General features: G+C 38.5%; 1 protein-coding gene across 1 annotated transcript in view; it reads right to left on the bottom strand.

Moving 5' to 3' along the window:
- FAP (fibroblast activation protein alpha) overlaps positions 1-24,366 on the bottom strand; it is a 73,026-nt gene that overhangs the window by 6,199 nt on the left and 42,461 nt on the right. The window contains exons 15-21 of the mRNA XM_037044582.1: positions 24,224-24,277; positions 22,421-22,545; positions 17,289-17,336; positions 11,803-11,901; positions 11,400-11,469; positions 10,469-10,663; positions 5,442-5,496 (exon numbers count right to left, since the gene is read on the bottom strand). Of these exons, the coding sequence (XP_036900477.1) occupies positions 5,442-5,496; positions 10,469-10,663; positions 11,400-11,469; positions 11,803-11,901; positions 17,289-17,336; positions 22,421-22,545; positions 24,224-24,277 (646 nt within the window). The remainder of the gene's footprint in view (positions 1-5,441; positions 5,497-10,468; positions 10,664-11,399; positions 11,470-11,802; positions 11,902-17,288; positions 17,337-22,420; positions 22,546-24,223; positions 24,278-24,366) is intronic.

Here is a 24,366-nt window from a genome sequence, read left to right as displayed (position 1 = left end):
ATATCTTTAAAAACATTTTTAGAAGGGCACAGAATTTTGAGGGGTTTATGGAATATTTTTATGTGAGCTATAAAGCACATTGGAACATTTTACCTACAGGCAATAATAAGGAGCTAATGTCTATATGGCCGAGATTATCACAAAGGTCCCTGTGATCCTACACAATCTGCTTCCCTTCTCCCACCTCCCAGCTCCCCCTTGCTCGCGGGCCATCCTGATGTTCTTTGCACTCTCCAAGCATGACCTAGCCCCGGAAACTTGGCAAATGATGCCACCCTCTGCCCAGAAGGCTCTTGCCCCAGAAATTGGCATGACTTACTTTCTCCCTATTTTAAATCTTAACACAAAAGAAAAAAGAAAAAGTTCACTTGTCCTTCTAATCTAAAAATCTACCCACCCTGCTCTTTTCTTGCTTTGTTTTTCTCCATTGCACTTAACAGCATGTAACATCCTAAACATTTTACTTTTTTATCTTGCCTATTATATTTCTCCCAACCATGCCCAACTCCAGAAAGGTAGAACATTTTTTATTGTTAATGAATATATCACCAGCACTGGGAATATGATCTGAAACACAGTAGGAATAGAATATATATTTGTTTAATATATGACTTTTCTATTAACTCATCTAAGCCACAAGGTGAGTTGGTGAGGAAATCACTGTTGAGTTCCATGGTGGGGAAACCGAGGCTCAGAGTAAATGAGAGAAGTCACACAGTCAGTAAGCAGCAATGGTGGGACTCTGTCCCAGGACACCTGGCTCTACACGCCACGCCACATCCACTGCATCCCTACGCCAGAGCAAATGTTTTTGGGGAACTTTAAGTTTAGAATCTAATGTGGTCTCATTAGAGGTGCATTTGTCCTACTTTTACATCGTTGATCACACATAGCAATTCAAATTGCTTATAATTAGTCACTGGAAGAGAAAGGAACTAAGATTAAATCATGAACTAATGCTTATTCAACACCACCTGGCTAGGCCTATATTAACAAAGCAAAGCCTATAAATGTGGTTGTTATTCTAATAATTTAGGCAAAACCCCTGCTGCTCTTCAATTCTCAGAAAATAAATGCTTCAATTTTTCTTCACATAAACTAGGGTTTTACAACCTCGGTGCTGTTGACATTCTGGTCTGGATAGTCCTTTTCTCGTGGGAGTCTGTCCCGAGCGTTGTGAGGTAACTAACAGCATCTCTGGTCTCTCTTCAATAGATGCCACTAGGACCATAGCAGTTGTAACAACCAAAAATCTCCCCAGACTTTGCCAAATGTCCTCTGAGGCACAAAACAACCCAGTTAAAACCACTGTCACAAAGACACTTCTTAGGCATAATACTGAAGGCATAGTGGATATCTAATAAGCAGGTAAAAACAGGGCTATAGGACTTTGGTTTATGTGAGCCAAAAAAAAAATTCAAGTGTAAGCTAAAAATTCCTCTTCTCCTCTTCCTAATCTGGATAGTGGAGGAAAACATAGGATTTGCAGCTTACTGACCAACAGATTTCCTACAGTGCCTTGTGGTTAGCTACAGTGTATTTCTCAGACCAGTGACACGCCTAACACGTCATGGAGTCAGATATTTTCTCCCCAACGATGGAATACAATGATAGCTAAATAACCCTCACGGTCGTTCTCAATGTCTTCCTTTTCACCCTCTCCAATCTCCCATTGGCCCCTGAGTATTACACTCTGAAAGAACCCTCAGAGCTGACCTGTTCCCACCACCTAGTTCACTGCCCACATTCAGGCCCATGGTATTTTCACCAGTATTACTGGTCTCTTAACTCCCTGGCCCACTCTTTCCCTGCGCCACAGGCCATCCTTTACTTGGCAGTTGAGAGTATCTTTCTAAGATGCCAACTCCACTCTCTATTGAGTTCTAGAGCACTTCTCAAAGAGGTGTCCTGGAATCGAATACTTTTTGATAATACTGTATTAGACAAAAATATGACAGGATCCTTTAATCCTCCTACAAAGAGCCTATATACACTATTGTATAGAATTTATGATTTACCAAATTGTTAGACCAGAGAATCTTTTCTCAAAACATTTCTTGGAACTAATAGAACATATTTAGGCTAACACTGACTTGTAAGGTTAAATTCAGTTTAAACAACAGCGTAATTTTATGATGTGGCAAAGTGTTGTGCTAAACATTTGAGAAGCAAAGCTAAAAAAGACAAAGTCCATTCCCTTAATGAGCAGACATTCTTGTGGGAAAAAAAACAATAGACAGAGAAGATAAAACATTACAATTTTTATAAAAGCACTATAAAGAGCTGTTGGAGCACAAAAAGTCATATCAGTCTTGGGTCTGAAAGGGCAAGTGACAATTTACCATTGCGGAGTGAGGAGTAGGTCAGAAATGGAAGAAGATAATGGACATCACAGGTGCAGGGAACAGGATTTACAAAATCACTGGAAGCACAGACATAAGTGAAATTATTCAACAGGCATGGAGAGAAAGATGAGACTGGAAAACTAGGTTACAATCAGGGTGCCAAGGGCCTGGCACGCAAGGAAATATATTTGTACACTAGATTGAGATCAATGTTTAGCCCTGCAAAATATTTAAGCAGGAAAGCAACTTGGTAATAACTGTGTTCTGTAACAGTAACTTTATGAGAAATATTGGAGCTTGTGAGGCCAAAGAAGTGAGGATAGTTAAGAGGCAATTGGGAGAGTTAAAAACTGGTACCATGCAACCTATGGACCAAAAGCATCAGCCTTACCTAGGATCGTGTTCGAAGTTAGTGTTCCACCTGGGGCACCAACTCACAATCGCTGGTAGTAGGTCCTTGGAAACTATGTTTTAACAAGTTCTCCAGGTGATGCTCATGTAAGCCCAAATTTGAGAAGCTCTGGTCTAAATAAGGTATGAAGAAACCTGAACTGTGGCAATGTCAGTGAGAACAGGCTTTGATGTTTGAAGGTAGAATTGATAGAATTTACTAACCAACAGAATGTTTGGAGTTAGGGAGCATGTAAAGTTAAAAACAGCTCTGAACTTAATAACTTGTGTGGCCAGGTGTGTGGTGAGGTCCTTAATAAAGATGATGACTTGTCTTAAAGAAGACTATGGTAAGTTTAGCTTGGGCAAGTTAAACCTGAGGCCCCTGTAAGACACTGGAAAAAGGTGATCAATAGGTCTGTGCAAGGTGGAGCTCAGAAAGGAGATGCGGGCTAGTGGCAGGTATGTGGCAGTTTTATTATCCTGGAAACCACGCAGGTCTCCCCAAGGACGTGAAGAACAATGAGAGTGAAGGCCAGACCCAGGGAAATACCAACACTTGAAGAATAAATGGGGTGTAAAGACCATAGAACATAGAAAAACGAGGAGAGACACATGTCACAGAGCTGTGGATAAAGCTCATTCTCCCTTATGTGGCCTGAAAGGACTCCTGTCATCTGGCTACCTACTTACCCAGACTCACCTCACCTTCTTCATCATATGCCTGGTATTCCTGAAATTGCAAACATTCCTAACCAACTCAGAGGCCCCGTTCACCATACTCTTTGTTAACCTTAGGACCCAGGCAACGTGGTCTTCGCTCTGCCTAGAATGCCCCTTAACTCACCTCTAGTCACCCACCCCAGTGCTGCCTCATTTCTAAATCTCCTCTTGGCTCTCACAGCCAGAATTAACCACTCTTCTCCCTGGTTTTCTCCACAAGTTATATCTCTTTTCATAGTTGTGACATTTGCCAAGCAATTCTTCTTTCTTTTTCTTTTCTTTTTGCTGTCTATTTACTCTACTGGAGGTCCAGCGAGATAACTTACTCATCTTGTCATCCCTAAAGAACCTCACAGAAGACCTAGTTGAGAGCCACTAAAATTTTTGCACATGGAAGAAACAACAAATGAGTCAACAATGAGATGGATGGATTAATCAATATGTATTGGTCTTACACTCAAAGAACTGATAAAAAAACAGTAGAGGGGTAAAGTCTTTTTCCTTCAGGACCTCCCAAGTCCTCCTGCTGATTAAGGGGTTGCTCAAGTGTTCTATCTGTTAGCCATTCCCTCGTTTCTTCTCCCACACATGCTCTCGGGGCTCACCTCACAACCACTGCCAGGTTGGAAAGGAAACAATAAAGGGGGTTGGATATACTGTTTCTTCCAGGAGCATTTGTACAGACATGGTGAGAATGTCTTATTGAAGAATTTCAGACTGACGGATGTATTTCTGGGTGATGAGTGGGTTCCTTAAATCACCCCACATAGGTGGTTCTCTACCAAACTAATACTTAGAATTTTCCAGGAATGAAATTAAAAGTTCCACGTTATGGTTATTTCAAAGCCTACAATAAAACCAAAGTAAAATTCTAAGAGAAATATTAATGATGATATGTAAGTGTTCAGCTTGAAATTTGAATCTTTCAAGAATTTACTTTAGGGAACATCATAAAAATGGATGGTAGGAGTGGTCTTATCTGAAATATTTTATTTATTCCCTTTGAATCCCACCAGTGTGTTTAGATACTTCAATTTGATAGTTTTAAGAAAGAGCAAACGGCCCGAAGTAACAACTTTCCACAAATTCATAACAGCTCTTCACCTGGTCACTGAGCTGAAACTCGAGCCAAATTCTGCAGATTCCCTTCGATACTGGGCTCCATTCCTTCCATCCTGTGCAGGCCGCTCGTAGAAAACAGCCAAGAAAAACAACCCAAGCACAAATGGCTTCAAATTGACTTGCAAATGTACAAATTCAGACCAAAAAGTGAAACAGGAAATCTTTCTTGAAGGGTAATTATCATTATTCATAGAGGGCAAATCTAAGTCCTTTCCACTATTTCTCCGACCGTTTTATTGACTTCATAGTCCGTGACCGATAACCTCTGCCACTTCCTTTTAACCTGTATTTTAGAAGCCTGCACCGTTCTCCGGGACCTGCAACTAGGAAACCGAATACTCCCCTCTCTCTGATGGGCACAAACTAACATTAGGTCTGGTTAAAAAAATATTGCTTTTCCCTCCACCCCCAAACCGAGCAAGATATGCCTGATACAGGAGAGCTACTAGGGAATTTATATTCTGAAAGCTTCTGTAATTTCAAATTTTAGCTTAGCTCGCCATTAAAATAGAATGATAAAATGTAAAATAAAAGATATATATTAACCTTAAAATAATGAAGGGAATTCAACCTCTGATGAATATGGTTCAGATCATTATACTGTAATCTAATACCAAAATATTAAGTAAAATTGTCAGTTATAACTTAGTTTGCTAAACAGGGAAGAAACTAAATGATTGAAAAAGGGAACAACTTATAGCCATCACTGTGAAGCCCAGATTATTAAAATTGACTGTTTTCATTGACAGATTAAATTATGTGCCAACATTAACATTTCATGAGAAACCTTATAAGCGAACAGTTTAGAAGATGATAATTGCAGAACTGAATAGCAGGCATAAAACATATAAAACAACTCACCCAGCCCCATATGGCTATTCTTTTTTCATCAATGAAACCCATTTCTATGAATTTTCTAAAGTAAAAGAAACAAGTTTTTAGAATTTTAAGTGTGTACACATGACATTTACTTCATTACACAAGCATATTTAATCCAAAAATTTAATAGAAATGCTATATTGTCTTTGTTTAAACACATGCATAATCAGGCTACATTTACAAATAATTAAAATAATATTATCATGTTTTTGAAAAGGAGAAAAAGATCCTCTAGGCTCTACTCTACATCTATTGAGTGGTACTTTTCAGGCTGGGAGGCCTCGTATCCTAACTGTGCGGGTGGCTCTCAGAAACACAGCAAGTCATGTCACCATGCGAGGACCGTCTTTCCAAATCCCCAGCTGTAGAAAAAGAGGTTCCTCTTGTTGCTATTTTGTTTCATTAATTTCTCATGACCTTCTTTACTTAGATATTCATCACCATCTCACTGTTGTTTGCACTCAGCCGTGGAAAAATATGCATCTCCATACCATGTCATATGTAAGCACCTTGCATTTATCATGGTATGGACAATGATTTGCATCTTTTAGGATATGAATACGATTCAGCAGGGCTCCATCACTGCAGAACCTCCATTTGAACACTATTTTGAAAATAAATCTCTGCTCAGGAGCAAGAGTCATGCCGAAGGGCAACCTTTAAAAGTCACGGGAGCCCTGGCTGGCGTAGCTCAGTGGATTGAGTGCGGGCCTGCGAACCAGACAAACGCGGTTCAATTCCCAGTCAGGGCACATTCCTGGGTTGCAGGCCAGTTCCCGGCAGGGGCCAGTTCCCAGCAGGGGATGCAGAAGAGGCAACCATACATTGATGTTTCTCTTCCCCTCTCCTTTCCTTCCCCTCTGAAGATGAATAAATAAAATATTTAAAAAAAATAAAATAAAAAATAAAAGGCACGGGAAGCCCTCAGAAATGTACCTTTACAAGGTTGGTACAAAAAAGAAAAAAGAGAGACTGAGAGTGTTTTAAGCTAATTTATTTCATGCTCCCTCGAGAGAGCTAGTGTTTGTGATTTATAATTTGTGATTTATTCTGAGAATAATTTGATTAAAACTCAAGAAACTCTCAGAGAAACAGAAGCAATGGATGAAAAAAAAATAACCGAGGAGCCATTGCAGAGGCCAGGACGCAGCAGTCACAGGAAGGAGGGGATCAGTCGAAGAGACCCCATGGCCCCAGAAAAGTCCGACTTTTTTTTCCCTTCAGTTACGTTAATGGTCCATCTGATTCTTCTTCTAAAGCAGGATGGAGTGATTTTCATTAGTTGAAAAACTGAGTCTCCTACAGTGACCATTTTGCTCACTGCATCGATTCGACGTGTACATCTCCAATGCGCAGAGTTGGGCAAGTGCCCGGGACAAGCAGATGGGAAGAAGCCCCGTCAGTCACAGCTTACCCAACACGGAGTCTGAGGGACATTGGAGAGTACGGGGAAGAAATGCAGTAGCAAATGGGAAGCTGCTACCTGTGTGGATGCCATTCACAGTGAAGCAGAAAAAATGTGCAGCAAACTGTGGCATTCTGGCAGTTCTGCCACAAACTTCAAAAAAACAAAAGAAAGAAGAAAAAGAGTACTTCCTTCACTAAAAAAGTCAGTTTGCCACTAGTGATTGAAGACAGTTCTGGGCCACAAAACCAAACAAAATTTTTATGACTTCCCGAAGCTAGCGGTCATATTGCTTTCGTCTAGGGCAAAAGCAAATAACAGGTTACACATGGGAACAGGAAATTCTTAACAGCTCCCTTCCTAGGTTTATTCTGAAAGGATGACATTTACAGGAAGTGATAGCGCAACAGTTAACATGGAAATGAAACATTAACACTTAATGTGGCAGGACTAGGTTAAAGGTTACCTAGATAATCTGAGTACATTGAGACCAACAAGCCTCTATAAAATTTACCTCCAAACTGTGAAGAGCTTCCAGGAGGGTTATCAGAAATACTGTTGATAATGTGGTTAAATCAACAAACTGTTAGCAACAAATGAAAAAACACGTTTTCCTAATTGAGAATGCGGGACTGAACTTTACAACTTTTCTCTCATAAAAATGGCCCTAGACCAAAGGTCAATTCACAATTCTAGTTGTTATTCTGTTTTGGAAATGTTCTTATTGGTAACATGTATAACAGTATGATATAATGTATTTCTATCACGTAATTCCTCCTTACCACTAACCCTTAAGTTATATAAAATTTCAAAATTATGGATATGTCAAAAATGCCCAGTACCCTCCAAATGAGCAGAATTCACTCTATCACCAATGGAGTTTTATGGCTCTCACATATGTAACATTTACAGAGCAACTCGAAGATAGCAGGTTCTAGTTTCAGTTATTCTCTGACCTCACAAGCATCTCCTTTGAAAGATTTCCTTTGCATAGTTAAAAGTTGTGAGGTTGTATGGTTTATTTTGCATTTTCCTGCTTTCCTTTGTTTGAATCTATTTACTGACCCTGACTAGTGTTTACTGTTATTTCCAAACATGTATATATGACTTCCTTTTAGTATACAAAAATTTATCCAGATTAAATTTTGTAAGAGATTCACAGGGACAAATTTCCTTCTTTGGGGGGAAGGTAAGGCGAGACCTATGACAGAGAGATTAAAATCCCAATCCCCTAGGTCAGACATTCAGTGTCAGATGCCTAAGACACCTCTCAGGGAGTCATGTGCCTGAGTTTTTACCAGGATTGTGCTCATAAATCTACCCTTGTTAGCTTGTTTTCTCAAAGCACTGGGCTTCAAGCTTTCCCTCTCACTTTCGTAAAACCAAGGCCAGCACCAACTGGCACCTCCATTGTTGTGTATGTCCCTTGAGTGGGCCGGCCACTCAGCTGCCCCTTGGCCACCAGGATGTTTACTGTAAGTTTTATCAAACAGCAATGCTGTCCCTTTAGAGTGTAGGTGGTTTCCACTTTACAAAAATTGTAAGTACATTGAAAATAGGGATTGTAAACTGGACACTTTCATACAAAGTGTGTTGCAGTGTAGTGCATGAGTATTTGATTTTGTTGAAGGCTGAGTAAATGAGTGAAGATATGCCTGATTTACAGCAGGAGACCTTCTTTAGGTTCCATCCTAAAAATAGCTCATTGAAGATAAAGGTAGCCAAGTAATGTCTCTGGTCCATCTTCAGTTCTAAATGCCGAAGGCATTTAAGTCATTGTGAAAATCAGGAAAATTTGTGGCTTTCTTTGCTATACATTGAACATCAGAAATAATAATTTTTGTTAAGGTCTATAGAATGGGCTTCAGGTTTAAATTTTCACTTCATCTAAGGAACACACTAAGAATCTATCTTTTCTGTTTTTGAGATATTCTTAAATGCTGAATGCTGTACTTCTGGTGGCAAATCAATGGACAAGAATATAAAGCTGTCTTTGGTTGTCATAGCTAGGTTGTGGTGAGGAATGATGGTGCTCCTGAGATTGTTTGATAACCAATACCAAAACAAACCACTTTTTAGCTCTATTAATTTTGTGAATATCTACTGAATTAAAAATGACACACAACTTATATCTTTGTCTTTTGAAGTAGTCCCAGGATTTACATGTCTTTGGTGTTTATTGCATGGTTTATGTACAAATAGATTTGCCTGCAGTGCCAAATAAAATTCTTTAAAGAATTCAATCTATAATGCTGACAATTGTGTTAACATTAAGGCACACTGCAGTCTTTATATGAGAAACTGATCTCCCTGTGGAGTTTTTTAAAACTATCTCTTCTACTTCTCTCCGTCAGACAGAAGACTCTCCCAGAGTGAATAGTAGGAAGGTTCAAAAATACGAATTAGTAAAAATTATGAAACTTCCTACAACTTAGGCATGAGTGATGTCTACAGATTTGTGTAGTGTTATTTGATAATCTACTTACTGATTTGTAAGATTTTATTCAAATAGTCTGTTGTTAATCCATTTTTGTGTGTATTACTGTTCACAGAATGGAAGAAAAATTGCAAACATATGGGTTATGATTACTTTTCTATTCAAAAAATAATTACTTGTGAGTCTAAACTTTTCTGCTTTAATTACAGACAAAATACAGAAAAGTGTTGTCTGGGCCTGGCTCCTAGATGTTAAATACAAGCTGTGTTGTAGATGCTGAATAAAATCCATAACTATTAATAACATTACGATGGTAAGGAGAACGTATTAATGAATGTTCCAAATCGCTATTTAGTGTGACACAGTGTCTGACCTCTGGCACACACACCCAGGACTCAGAGTGCTGTCAGCCTGAGTCAGCTTTTACATTTATAAACTACTACTCCATACCTTCATCTACTTACATTTTATAACAGAAACCCAACAACTACAGAGAAATATCTGGAAAAATCCTGAACAGTATTTTCAAATAAGCAACAATTTGGTGACTATTTTTCTTTTTTTAAGAAAAGATGATTGAGCCATAGATTGTGCTTGAGAATGTAGTTGGGAAGTAAAACTCAGATTCTTGAACGTGTCTTTTCTCTAAATGTTTTCATGATATATTTCTACAATGTAAAATGAACTTTTTGTCAAATGAAAATAAAGAAACACTTTCATGTTAACACAACCGAGCTTCACAGCTTAATTACGAATAAATGCTTCACATCTACCAGTATATAGTGCTGATGAAATCTTGACCTATTCCTAAATTTACGAGCTAGAATCCACAATACTTGAGCAAATTCAGCTGTCTGGTTTTCTACAGACCATCCCTACAGTTATACAAAATTTTCTGCTAATTGTGAGCCACATTAATAAATGAAACACTATTAGAATGACAAACATCGAAAGAGAATATTTGTCACTTATCACTATAAGTCCTTTTCCTACACATTTATCAGCTCTCTTCCATGAATAATTTTTCTCATATTGGACAAAAATCTTCCTTTAAGATTAATGATATCTTTAGATGAAGTTGGAAAAATAGACATAAACATAGACAATAAAATTTAAGCCCATAACTTCTGTTGCACGTCAATTTCTGCTTGAATGACAGGTGCTCACCTGACCGCTGTGATCTGGTCCTCAACTTCATAAACACCCAGCTTTCGATATACTGCGTACAGGTGTTTGTCACCTTGGAAAGCTGTTCCTCGACCATCCACCAAGGCAATGACTATCCCTTCCTTACTTGCGAGATAAGATATCCAACTAATAGCAAATACAGACCTTACACTCTGACTGCAGGGACCACCATACCTAAAGAAAAGGAAAGAGAGAATCTCTGATTCTTTTGTAAAACTCAACTTCCCATCATGGCCAAGAATTGCCTTTCATATTTCCCAGTACATGTGTATGATAAAATTTCAATAACAGTGGCATTAGAATTGGCTGAAAATCAAGAGAGGACCAGGCTTTTCCCAGAGGTTTGCTACAAGGAAGTTGTTTTGGGACACAGCCTCTCCTATTCCCCAAAACGGATACATCTAGGGTTGGCATTTCAAGGAATATGTGTGGGTTTTTCGTCATTTCTGCCACCTGCCACTTGCTAAAAGCAGACATAAGATATACTAAAAAAAATGCATGGTGTTTTAAGCAAATTGTGTGTAGGTCAGCACTGATTTTGGGTGTGATTCCACTAAATGTATTCCATTCCCTTATTTCATTTCAAACTCAATTACATAAGACGCTAAGATGATTTACAATATTTTTTTTGGCTGCAATTTATCTCAAAGGTATTCTGACACATTCGGCAATTTGCCATACAAAGGAAATTCAACACAGCAAATGTAAGCAAGTCCATTTAAAGTCCCCAAACTTCCTCAGTCTATTTAAATAGCCATATTTTATTTACTCTTATTAGTGGAGGAATATATAAAAACAGCATCATTAAGAAATGCTACTAAGGAGAGTGGCTCATTCTATCTCATAAATGTGTATTTAATCGAACGGATTTTCAGGAAATACTTTTTACACCAAAGAAAATATTACATACACTTGAATTAGCAAGGGGTACTTCTTTGAACTGTCAAATCGAGGAGGAAGAATCATCTTGTACCATAAAGCTTAGGGGAAAAAAGGAGAAAAATCTTTATTCCACTATACTTACAGCATTATTTACTTTCTTTAATAACATTAAAAGCATAAAATTAATTTACTACTAATAAGCTGTTCATCAAAAATATGTTTTAAACTGGTTTTTATATGTTTTTGTCTAATATAAAAATTACTAGAAATCCGGAATTATTGTTTTTTCTAGACACATATTTTCTAAAATTAAAAGTATATATTGTGATATTATGAGATTTGAATTATAAAATTTATCCTACCATTTTTAAAGCAAGGTAAGTAAGTGCTTAACTTCATATATATAAAGGAGAAGTTTTTAAAGAACGTACTAATTTCGTTGACTTCAAGCTTCTTTATTTCCTCTTTAGGCAGCTGGATATTTTTCAGAGCATTTTCCAATTCCTTGTTTTCTTCCAGGATTTTAATTTCTTAAAAAATAAAATAAAATATCCATTTTAATTAGTAACATTTCCATAAGAAAATTCCCTTTTGAAAAGTTCCTTTTAGTTTATTTTTATTGCTCCTTTTTTATTGTTGTTCACATACAGTTGTCTCCATTTTCCCATCATCACTTTCCCCAGAACCACCCACCCTCACCTCCCCCACCTCATGGATGAAACTTGATCTACATAAGGATTTCTTAAGAAATTTCATATTGGCAAGCTTATTTTTAATCCAGCCTTTAAAGCAGATATGAACTTCTGAAGGACAGCAATCATTATGTCCTAAACTGATTTTTACAGAATCAAAACACATTTTGAGCAGAATCACAGAACCAGGAGTGTTTATTAAACCATATTTCCCTATCTCCAGCTTTTCTTTGTTAATGTGTAGTTATGACCCAAGTAGGTGACATTTATTTTATCATTAACTAAAAAAAGTAGAAGCAAAATCTATATTTTTGAAACCTCAAATTTAAAATAATTATTTAAGTAGTTATAAAAGTTGTTTTAAAATTTCTAGTGTGTGAATCCAAACACATTTCTGTTTTTTTTAAATATCTATTTCTTTGTTAACCCTTTCCTTCTGTACTGAATATAGGATGGTCTTCCTTTTTTGTATTAAATTACCTGGTATCTATTTCTTCAAATTCTTTCTCTGAAAGTCGTTATATAGCTTACTAAAACAACAATATAGACACACTATGATCTCTGTCTTTCATCTTATATGATCCTGTAAAAAGCAGCTGTTTATATTTCATCTTAGTTCTGTTTCACACTTTAAACTTTGAAACAGAACAGATACATTTATCTTCTGATGTTGTAGATGGAGTTTCCAGCAATGGAGGGCTTTTTGTAAGCTTTATTCTGAACTGGGATTAATACGAAAGATCTTCTAAAGTTAGGCTTTCATATAATATGTAGAGTGTGTAGCTTTATTTTTTCAAAGAGGGTCTGAATGATTTCTGAAATACAGAGGTTCCTGCAAAAGACATTCTGTGGACTTATTTCTGTGACTTTTAAAAAAAGTAATGCTTGAAGATGGGGAACTAGTATAGTACTTGGAGCTACTCTGTTTGCCAAGCCACTCCCCTTTATGACTCTCAGTTTTCATGTACTCATGGCATTTTATTCCAACATGCTATATTTAATTCTAGAACAATTATGGGTGTTTTGGGTATATGAGGGGGACCCCAAAATAACCCAGAATTTATTTATAAAAAATTGTGTATTTATTCTTACATGTTTAAACTTCGGTCACCTTCAAAGTGCTCTCCACTTGATGCAATATACCTATCCCGACATCTTTTTCCTCTGCTCAAAACAATTTTTAAACTCATTGGTTTTGATGCCTTTAAGTGCTCCTGCCATTTTTGTTTCACCTCTTCCATATAGGCTAAATGTTTTCCTTTGAGGACTTTTTTCATCCGGGGAAACAAAAAAAGTGTTGCTTTGCATGAGATCTGATGAATAGGCAGGGTGGGGTAGGAGATCATGCCATATTTGGTCAAAAACTGTTGAACACGCAGCACAGTGTGGGCAAGTGTACTCAAAAATTACCCATCATGAAATGGGCAAATGCACTGAAAGAGTCTTCCAAAAAAATTTGCTGAAGCTGAACGCAGCCTCTCACAACAATACCAGATGGGTTCCTAGAACACTCACCTGGGTAGGGGAGGAACTGTATTACAAGGCTTTACAAGATAATTCTGTTTTTTAGGGGGGTTCCCTATTCATAAGCTGTAAAAGATACATAAATTTTGTTTTAACTTTGGCTAACCCACCAGGAAAGAAATACTTGTGTCATCTTAAAAGTTAAAAGCAAATCAATCAATACATAAAAGGAATACACACAATTTTCAGTACAACGAAGCCTGCTCTTGTGGGCTTTCTATGTCAAGATTTCATAGATAACAGGGATCCTGTGTGAATCAAGCACACAGTGTGGCTTCATTATTTATTCATGTATTACTATTATCATCATTTTTCCAGCAGGTTAGTTGGAGACAACAAACACATGTTTCCAGGTTGCTTTGACTTTGATTTCTTCTCCTTTCTGTTCCTAGCTATTGAACTTTTCTGATTCATAACTTACTAAAATAACAAATTTAATTTAAAAGTTTGCTAATGTTTTTACCATCTAAGGTTGCATTTTTTATAAGTGGTGAGTGGGCAATTTTTTTCATCCCTCGGAGCAAAATGGAATTTCATAGGACTCAGAAGAGGAGGGCGACTTGGCTCCTTGATGTGACTTTGCATTAAAAGCCTATAATCTGGCAAAGGCGTGCCCCCATCCCAGCTGCACCTTTTACCTTTTTTCCCTCTCTGTATACTCAGCACCCAGCATCCTTAGTACCCAGTACCTTACATGTAGTATGTCTTCCCTATACATTTGTAGGCTTTTGACTATGATGAAATTAAATGGTAAGAACGATGGATCATGTATTAGATTTTGTTTAAATCATATTAACTACCACATTTGCCCATTAATTAAATTATGTGAAGAATTGTTTTTTTAAAAAGCTGATAAATGAGGTCATTCCACCAGTCGAGTAATTTTAATGAGCACCTGCTGTGCCTGAAGCAACTAATCCTCAGTCAGGCCCTCAATGTCAAGTGGCAACTCTTCTGAGTTTCTGTAGCATCTGGTTCAAGTACTTTCTCTTGTTTTCAAATGGTCTTATCCACATTGCAAAGAAAATGAAGCTCTTGTACTGTTCTCTGCAATGTCTTCAAACTTTCATCCAATTGCATAATAATTCTTCCTTCTCTCTCATTAGAATGCCAGAGATCAATCCCCTCACCTGCCTTTGGACTTCGTCTTTTCCCAACTTCTTCAGGGACCTCCCTCCTGTATGTGTTCTCCCACTTTGCTCTAATTTCTTGCATCAACAGTTAACCATGCTCAAATGTTTTTCATCTTTGAAAAATAAATTAACCCTTTATCAATCCTTCCTCTCTCAGCAGTGGGACCTATTGGAAATAGTGTCTCTTTTTATTTACCATCTACACAGGCCTAAATTTACTTCAATCTGCCTTCCACTTCCATTGTTCCATAAAAATGGCTCTGATCAAGCTAATGCTAATCTCCCTGCCTCTAAGTGCATGGATTTAAAGCAGGCCTCCCCTCACTCTCTGTAGCACTCGACCCAGATCCTCTCCTGCCCTGCTCTTCAAGACCACATGCTCTCAAGATTGTCTTCCTTCTTGTGTTCCCTCTTGGTCTGTTTTACAAATTCATTTTTTTCTCTTTCCATTTCTCATGCTGGTGTTCCACATGGTTGTAGTCTAGGCTCACTGTCCACTAGCCATGCCCACCCTCATTTTCTCCCAGCACTGTCACATCCACTTCTGTGGCTGTAGTAACCATGTCATTTATGTCCATACAATGAGTGACTTCTTGATCATCATCTTCTGCCCAAACCTATTCTCCAAAATCCACACCCAAAACTGTTCAGGACAGATCCACTTGGATATCCCATCAGTACTTCAAACTCAACATACAAAACAACATTTGTCATCTTCCCCAAAGTGTTCTGTCCACTGAGAGTCCCTCATTTCCATAAAAAAACATCAATATCATTCCACCGACTAAGCCAGGTATCCAAGCAGCATCAATCCCTCCTTCATATTCATGAGTCACCAGTCTGATGTAGCTGTCATTGAGAAACACCTCCTAACCCAGAAACCCAGATGAGCTGCCCGGTTTATGTGCTTTCTCTGCTCTCTCTATTTCCTCACCTTAGTACTCTACCCCACTGTGTTGTAACTGTCCATTCACACATTTGCATTCCCCATTGATCTATATTCTCCTTGAAGACAGAAACCATATCTGACCCAGTATTAATTCATTTTAAGGATCTATTATCCAGCACAGTGTCTGATTTAGTGTGAGAGGTGTTTAGTAAGAATCTGTTGTGAGAAATTTCTAGCATCAAATACAATGGAAAAATGGATGGAAAAATAACAAATAAATAGAAGATACAGTATCTGCTATAAAAAGCTACTCTAAAATTTGTCTGGAAATTTATTAAAAATACAGTTTACCTAACCTAATCAACCTAATCTAGGGTCTATTTAATTGAAATTTCTAGGAAGAATCTCAGAACATTTATAATAAACATCTCTGGAGAATTTCACCATTAGACAAGTTTGCAGAACTGTACTCTAAGAAATGTGCATTTTATTTTGTGAGTTAGAAAACCTATAAATACATATTACGTATATTTGTAAATATTAGGTTAAGTATTAAAGTTTTGTAAGCCCTACAGAAATTGCTGTCTGGAAAAGAGAAGCCGACCTTCATTCTGCAGTCATGGAAAAATGGGAATTGTACATTTATGGCAACTTCCATTAAAACGAGGAGTTACAGATTTGAAAGTATAACTGCCTTAAAAGTTCTGAAGATTGAGATGAGCCAAACTAAGAAATACAATCTGTTATTCTTAAAAGTATTTTAGTATTAGACCCAAACTAAAAAAAGAAAAGAAAAAACTTCAAAATGAAACTAAATTCACAATCTCATTATTACAATGCCTATTCTGCCCAGAGGTACTGAACTGACTCTGTTTTCCTCATTACCTTATTTTCACTTGTCTTTGAGCCATTGAGCTGGCTGCCAAACAAATCTCAAAGCGGTGGCCTGACCTGTCACCAAAATTGTACTGAAGTCCCTCATTGTGCCTAGTCCCCTCCAACTTCCATGCTATAACATTGTTTAATAGTACATCAAAGGATAATGGAGAAACTCAGGAAGGGTTTCAGGTCAATTACACTTAGAAAACACTGGGGAGAACAAAAAGGGCGATCGTTGATCTGTGAACTATTTTGAACCAGTATTACAATTACGGGCTGGACAAGGACTATCTTGCTAGCAGTTGAAAATAGAAAGAGCCTGCAAATTGCAGGGCTTTCATATGTGGCAACAGTGTGACGTAGCTGTTAAAACAAAAAAGCTAGCATGATATCACCTTCTGCTTTGAACTGGAGTTATATCTAGAATTTATCTCCAGTTTGAGACGTTACAAAAAAGGGGGGGAGGGAGGTTGTACTAAATACCCTAAGTTTCTTTCCAATGCTAAGCTTCTGTGCTTCTTATAAAGCTGAGTGGAGAAGATAGAATTAACCCCTATGACATAACTCATTTGTGTTATACCAGGTTCCTACTGCAAATAATTACTGAATTTCATGTGATCTGGTTTGACTCAAAGAATACCCAACTCTGTATAATAATAAGCTATAAATAATAATCTATGTGATAACAGGATACCCTCCCCTTTTTGGTGTGGGGAAACTCTCTTGCTTCCCCTGGTGTAGTGTCTGAAACTTCAGGGTTTCTTTTCAAAGACAGGGCAACAGCGTGCTGCAGAGAGTACCTTGGTCAGTGCGGCCGTCGTGAAGGGTAGAAATGGGGAGACCTGGGCCTGTGCACAAAGGGAAAACATAGCATGAATTAACTTTAAAATAATGCTTAGTTTTCTGAGAACTGCTAGTAGTGTTTGTGATTAGTATCAAACTCAAGTATTGGGTTGGACAAAAATTTTGTTTGTTTTTTTCCCTTATGATGACTCTTGTAGTGCTTAGTGGTCTTTAACTTCCTTCAAAAACAATTTTGTTAGATTGTATTGTGACAACTGCTATATCAGCATGCACTTTGAAAACTTATCAGAATTGGTAAATTTTTGTGCAGCCATTTTAAAATTGAAGATGGAAGAAGATATGCAACATTTTCAGCATATTATGCTTTATTATGTCAAGAAAGGTAAAAAGCAGCTGAAATGCAAAAAAAGACTTGTGCAATGTATGGAGAGGTGATAAATTTATCCTTTAAAACTCTAGGATAAATGTGTCAAAAGTGGAACATGTCAACATGGTGCAACATGTCAAAAGGTGGTTTGCAAAGTTCTTGGTACTGTTGGCATTTTGAGCAAATGGTTATTTGCTGTGCACTGTCTTATGCATTGGAAGACGTGCAGTGCACCCCAGGTCTCTGCCCACAAGAAGCCAATAGTGGGAGATAGCTGACATACTAAAAATATCAAAATCAATAAAGTCATCGGTGGAAATGAGAAATGTATCTTTTACTTTTTGGAAAAAAACTAAATGGATATTTTGGCCAACTCAATACAGCTTTTAATTCTGCAGCTATTTCTCCCCCATAGAGAAGTACACATCACCTTTCAAGTTACATTTAAATAACACATAAGATCCAAGCCCAGTCAAAGAACAGATGTGAGAAGACTTGCCTGTGCACTTTTCCAAAAGTGATATTGAATAGTTTAGATCTAATTACACAGATAAACCCCAGAAGCGGCAGAGATGTATGGCCTCTGGCAAGACATCATGCTGTATGGACCAATTTTATCTGTGTCTTTATTATCAAGTAGCCTTCACCAGTACCCACATTTTATTTTCAATCTATCTTCTTGGTTCAGTTTATATTGGTAGGTAGAATCCAGTATCTTTTTTGAAGTAATTAATACATGAAGAAATAAATTTATATGGAATATGTTGCCTGTTGAAATATACTGTGGAAGGTCACATTCCCTAGGAAACAGACCCAGAAGGAGTTTTGTGGGACAGAAGTTTATCTGGGGGCTGGTGTTTGAATACACATCTGTTGGGGAGGAGAGGAAATTTGGGGCAGCAAGGGAAGGTGGGCTTTTGTGCGGTCACAATGGGGACCTCAGCCAGCCCCTAGGAGAGGTCTGGAGCTGGACGGCTCACAGAGTTGTCTCGAATGGTGTCCATGGGACTGGCTTTTATACCACATAATGGAGCAGTCATTGGATGTGCCTGGGTTGGGAGCAATTCCCAGGGCAGGGCGGGGGGAGCATGGAGGCTGGGCTGGGAGAAATGAGCAACTCAGTCCTGAAGTCTGGAAGTCTGGGTGGCACCCCAGTGTCCACCACATAGTCCAACATGGAATTCGGGTTCTCTGTGTAGAAATTGGCTATTTAAACAAGATCTACAAATCATTAAACACCATCTGTCATTTACTTTAACTGTAGAATAAAATGATACCTGGAAATAGAGTTCTAAAGGATAAATTTGCTGAGGCAGTCAGTGGGTTAAAAGCAATAAACATGGACTCTGGGTACATTTTCCCTCCTTCAGAAGCCCACTTCTTTCTTTGTGGAAGGAGTGGCATGAGAGTGGCATCCTTGGTCCCAAAGAGTAAAGGGAAATGACCTATTTGGTGAGATCTGAGAAGGCTGGGGTATAAGTAACTCCATATCCTGCCCTGTTCGTGGCATTTTCTTGCCTGCAGACACATGCTTTGGAGCTGTTGCTCCGTGCTTGCAGGAGGGCAGTGCCAGAGCCCCAGGAGAAGCCAGTGGCCGGCCACCGGGTTGTACTCACATCTATCTGAGTAACCTTAATTCTGGGTGCGACATCAGGAAGCCGCACACCTTAGCCACATTTTCCAACTAACCTTTCCAGGTACTAAAGCTAATATTTTGATTTCCTTCCTGACACCGCAGTCCAACTTGGGAGTAAGGAGAAGGGCTATTGTTGATTAAGATCCCTCAAAAAGCAACATTTTTTTATTATTGTGAGGAGTTTCAGAATTTTATAGAATTTCACTTCAGAGATTTTTATTTTGTTCTGCTTTTCTTCGAAGTTATTAAAAGGAACAAGCACACATTATATTTTTGGTCAGGATGTAAGGAAATGAGACATGAGTCTGGATTTCTTGACTTCAGGCAACCAGCATCCGCCCTATGGAATTTTCATGGGTATGCAGCTCCAGAAGTGAGAACTGGCATATCTTTTTTTTGCCCAAACTCCAAGACACACTAATGACTGACTGGCCCTGACACAGACATCCTGAGAGCGTAAGGGTCGTGCAGCAAGCTCCAGTTGTCTAGAATTCCTCCTCTGCATTCCTTTTGTGCCACCAGCATCATCAATGTGAGTTCACCTATTTTAAACCTATTATTTGGGATTTACTCGCCATCTCTCAGGGAGTTGGATGTTACATAATGAGGCTTTACTCTTAATCCTAAAGGGAACGATTTCAAGGTTTTTCTTATGGTGGTGCGGTGACTCATATTACTGGAGCTTCAAAAACACCAGACGATGTGATGCTTCCCACACAGTATATTTTTTGCTAAATGGGAAATTACCATACTGCCAAGCAAGAGTGAATGTGGAAAAGTCAGGCAATTCAAGTTCTCGAAAGGACTCTTCCACCAACTTTTGATTAGAGCTTGGTCTTTGTGACCACGTCTGTCCAGAAAAAGTCCAGCCATTGTTAATATAAAAAAAACAGTTTGTATGACATAGATGCAACCTGGCAGCCAAGGAGAGTGGATTGGAATGAGCATGTGTGAACAATGACAACTTCACTGTACTAGTCAGTGGGGGCAGTAGGTGCCGTTGAGTGAGCATGTGTGCTGTGTGGCTATAGCATTCGAAATGACTGAACAAGTGGAGCAACAAATCTGCATCAAATTTTGTGTTAAACTTGAACATTTCTCCACAGAAATTATTCATATGATTTAGAGGGCTGAAGCTATGGGCAACTGGTGATTGGCAGCTTCATCATGACAACATGCCTGCTCATTCATTACGTCTCATGCAGAGTTTTTCTGTGAAACATCAAAACATCCAGGTAACTCAGACCCTCTACAGCCCAGATTTGGGGCCTTGCAACTTCTGGCTTTTACCAAAACTAAGATCACTTTTGAAAGAGAAGAGATTTCAGACCGCTGATGAGACTTAGAAAAATATGATGGGGCAGCTGATGGCAATTGGGAGAACTGTGTGAGGCCCCAAGGTGCCTACTCTGAAGGGGACTGAGGCATCACTGTCCAATGTACAATGTTCCTTGTATGTTGTATCCTCTTTAATAAATGTCTTTATTCTTTATTGTACATCGCTGGATAACTTCTGGACACCTCCTGGACAGATCTCATATCATTGATATCTTTACCAGTAAATATATCAGCATAAGAATGAGTTATTTGGTAGACTTTGTGAAAGGTGGCAATGCTTGGATCTTTCTAGCACTTATATTCATTCAGCAAGCATTCAGTGTCTATTATGCATTAGCTATTCTTCTTGACCTTATGATTATAGAGATTAAAAGAAAGCAGACTGTCCCTTTGGAGGAAGAAAGATAGATGACTCATTACAGATAGTTGAATGATCCTACATCCCTGGAATGTAAGCTTTCCATATGTGTTGCATAAATACACAGCTTTGGTTGAAAAATGTTGCATATAACTTGAGAGGACATTTAATGTATACCTGTTAATGCCATAGTCACACATATGGTCATAACAACAGTCTCTTGACTCTTCAAAGATGCCATTGACCAAACATTGTATGAAAGTGTTGTATCAAACTGATTTCTTGAAGGAGCATTTGGGTTAAGATGCTTATTCATTTCCATATAGTCAGCTGAGCTGTGGCGCAGGCTCTGGAGCCAGGTGGTCGAGGTGAGAAAAGTGGGAGGTCAGGGTGGCCTTCCTTCTGGGTAGGAAAGGGCACCCCCAGGTCCTTGGCAACTAGGCAGGGACCTCAATCAGTCGATTCCATTTGTTCTCTGAGCAGCCCACCCCTGCATGGGAAGGTAAAACCAGAACTAGGGGAGTGGCAGGCATTTTGGAATAACCTCCTCTGTTTTCTGTCCCCCACAGGGACATTCAGGAATTAACTGGGGAACAGGACAGAGAATCAAGGACTAGCTATTTCCAAGGTCTGTTTTCTAAATTCCCAAGACCCCAACATAGCTCTTCAATCTACCCTATCCTGCTTTATTGCTTGTCCCTTATTCAAGATATGAATAAAATTTTACGCATTAAATAAAAGTATTTGGATAGAAATTATTCACATGGCCTAAGTAAGCTGGAAATGTATAATTTATTACCTATGATGATTAAAATATTTAAATAAATACTTATTATGTTTCTAAAATTTAGAAAAGACATACTTACTAGGTGACAAAAGTTCATTTTTTCATCCCCACTGAAACTGTACTGTAAAAAACTGCTGGCCTCCAAGGGAAGAGCTCAGGGTTCTAGGCCATCCGTCTTCCCCCTGACTGTAAGAGTTTGGCATTTCTCCAGGCAAGTGGGAGAAGACCAGCAGCCATTCTATCAGAGGCTGCTTCCTTGTATGATATTTTTCAAGTCCTGCTGTGATAGCTGGTGGATAGTGCTTGCACATAACCTGATGGTGCTATGGCACTGGTGGGTAAGAGGTTGGGATTTACATCAACAGACCCTTGTTCCCATCCTGGTTCCAGTGCTTATCCGAAGTGAGGACCTTTTGCAAGTTATTTGGTGTTCTCAGCTGCAAAAAAAGGCTATGTTAATGCTTCCCCATCTTTCTTTTGTTTTTCTCAAAAACATAGATAACAGATACCTTATCTATGTAGATAAGACCCTCACACATAGCAAGTGCTTAATAATCTGTAGCTAAGGATTGATCAAACAGTGGTAACAAAGATGAGCACAGTAGCAGTGAAGCGTTAGGCTGTGTTAAGTCTGTTACCTACCATAGCAGATGAGTGCATAGTACTTGGAGTAGTCACTGAAACTTGCTGTGTAATATTGGCACCTTTCTTGCCTTAGACGGCAAGTAATACACTTCTTGCTTGGAGGATAGCTTCCAATGCTAATTCTAGAGAAAAATAAAAATAAAACTAAGTCTGAAGTTTGAGATTGTATTTATTGAAATGTACCACTCCCTATAAAATGACCGATTTACATATTGACATCAAACCACCCTCTTCTCTCTGGTGCCAAGGTCATTTAAAGTAAAGTTAAATTCTTAGTATTTTGATGTAGTCTGATTTTCAATTTTTGCTGGAATAGGCACTAGCCTTGAGGGAGGAGCCCTCTGCAATTTTCGTGGGGTGAGAGAAATATCTAACACCTCAAATGGGTACGAGGTAATCACTTCTCAGAGCCATTCATATTTTACACTTTACAAAGTGGTTGGGAATGGGTGGTTCCTCATCTTCTCACCTCTGTTTTTGTATTCCCACCAGCAAGACATACAAGGAGAATCTGGTGGTCTCGCCGAGAAATGGGCCCCTGTTTTTATCATATAACTGGAAGGAGATTACTAATAAGCAAATTGGAAATAAGAAACCACCGCTTATGGGTGTCCTGTGCCTTTCATTCCACTGGGCAGGAAATGTGGGCTTGTGAAAGCTCTTCCTGGGAATACACCCTCCGCACACTTCTGCACAAGTCAACCCCTACCTAACACGCTGGGCCTACTCTCTCCTCAGCAGAGCTGCCTGCGTGATTCCCGAATACAGTGATTGGCCTTAACATACAGAGTCCCAGATCATATCAGAATTGGAACCTCATTTGGGGCAGACTAGGTGGTATTATGCCAGAATGGGGGCAGGGTCAGAAACACAGTATAGGGGGTAAGATTACATGTGGCCCCTGCAGCTCCTGACCTTGTCTTCCCTCTGCTGTTGCCCCTGACTTTGTGTTGGGTAGGGGGTGGTCAGAGACTTGACTAGCTCCATAGGGGGATTCTTCCCAACAGAAAAGGAGCTATGTTCCAAGGAGAAACAGAAGAATATAGCAGGGTGAACTTGTCTTATTTTCTCAATCACGGTTAATATTCATGTTCATAGTTTGGTGTGACCTTGGAAGTGTTAGGCAGGTTGTTAACAGTAAGGGGTCAAGAGCAGCATGCCCAGGTACAAATTCTGGCTCCAGCAGTACTACTTGCCTCACAGAGCGGTTGTGGGAGTGAAATAAAAATGTAAAGCAGATAAAAAGGTACTTGGCAAGTGGTAGACTACCAGCCTATAGTAACTATTGTTTTCATTTCCTCATCCAGAAGAGGCTGTTGGGGGCACTATTCTGATCACTAAAGGGACAACGGGACTAACTTAAGCACTAATGTAGGAACAGAGATGAATTCCTTCCAATCATAATGGGCAAAGTAAATGATGTTAAAAGAAATCACATGTACGGGAATCAATACAGTAGGTACTTAATAAATGTGTGTGACTAAATGTCTTCAATTACCTATAAATTTAGTTAAATTATTTAGCATTGTGTTTATGTCTGCCTTAAAATTTCTTGGTTTTTCTTTTTGAAAACAAACATTTGAATTAGCTAATGTCTTGGGGGTATATAACTCTACACTAATGTAGGATACAACATTCTCTGAATATTTTATCTTAATTCACAAACTATTCCTATTACATTTTAGGCTTTTTACTACAGTTGAGGCTTTTTACAAATATTCTATATATCCTGAGGGCTATGACATATTTTTATTCAAATATCAATATATAGAAATACCAAAGTTAATTGGCATAAACTACCTGTAGATATTTCTTCTTCCAGGGTAACCTTCAAATTCATTGCTAGAATAAAACCTGAAAATATATTTAGAAGTTATTAAATAAATATCAATAATTAAATGGTGATAGTTTAGAACTAACTCTAATATATTAAACAATATAGT

This window comes from Sturnira hondurensis, unplaced genomic scaffold, assembly GCF_014824575.4.
Source record: "Sturnira hondurensis isolate 20B ecotype Veracruz unplaced genomic scaffold, ASM1482457v3 Scaffold0004136, whole genome shotgun sequence".
NCBI classification, from domain to species: domain Eukaryota; kingdom Metazoa; phylum Chordata; class Mammalia; order Chiroptera; family Phyllostomidae; genus Sturnira; species Sturnira hondurensis.
The sequence above is the reverse complement of the archived record's forward strand: the minus strand, read 5'-3'. Positions and strand labels throughout refer to the sequence as shown.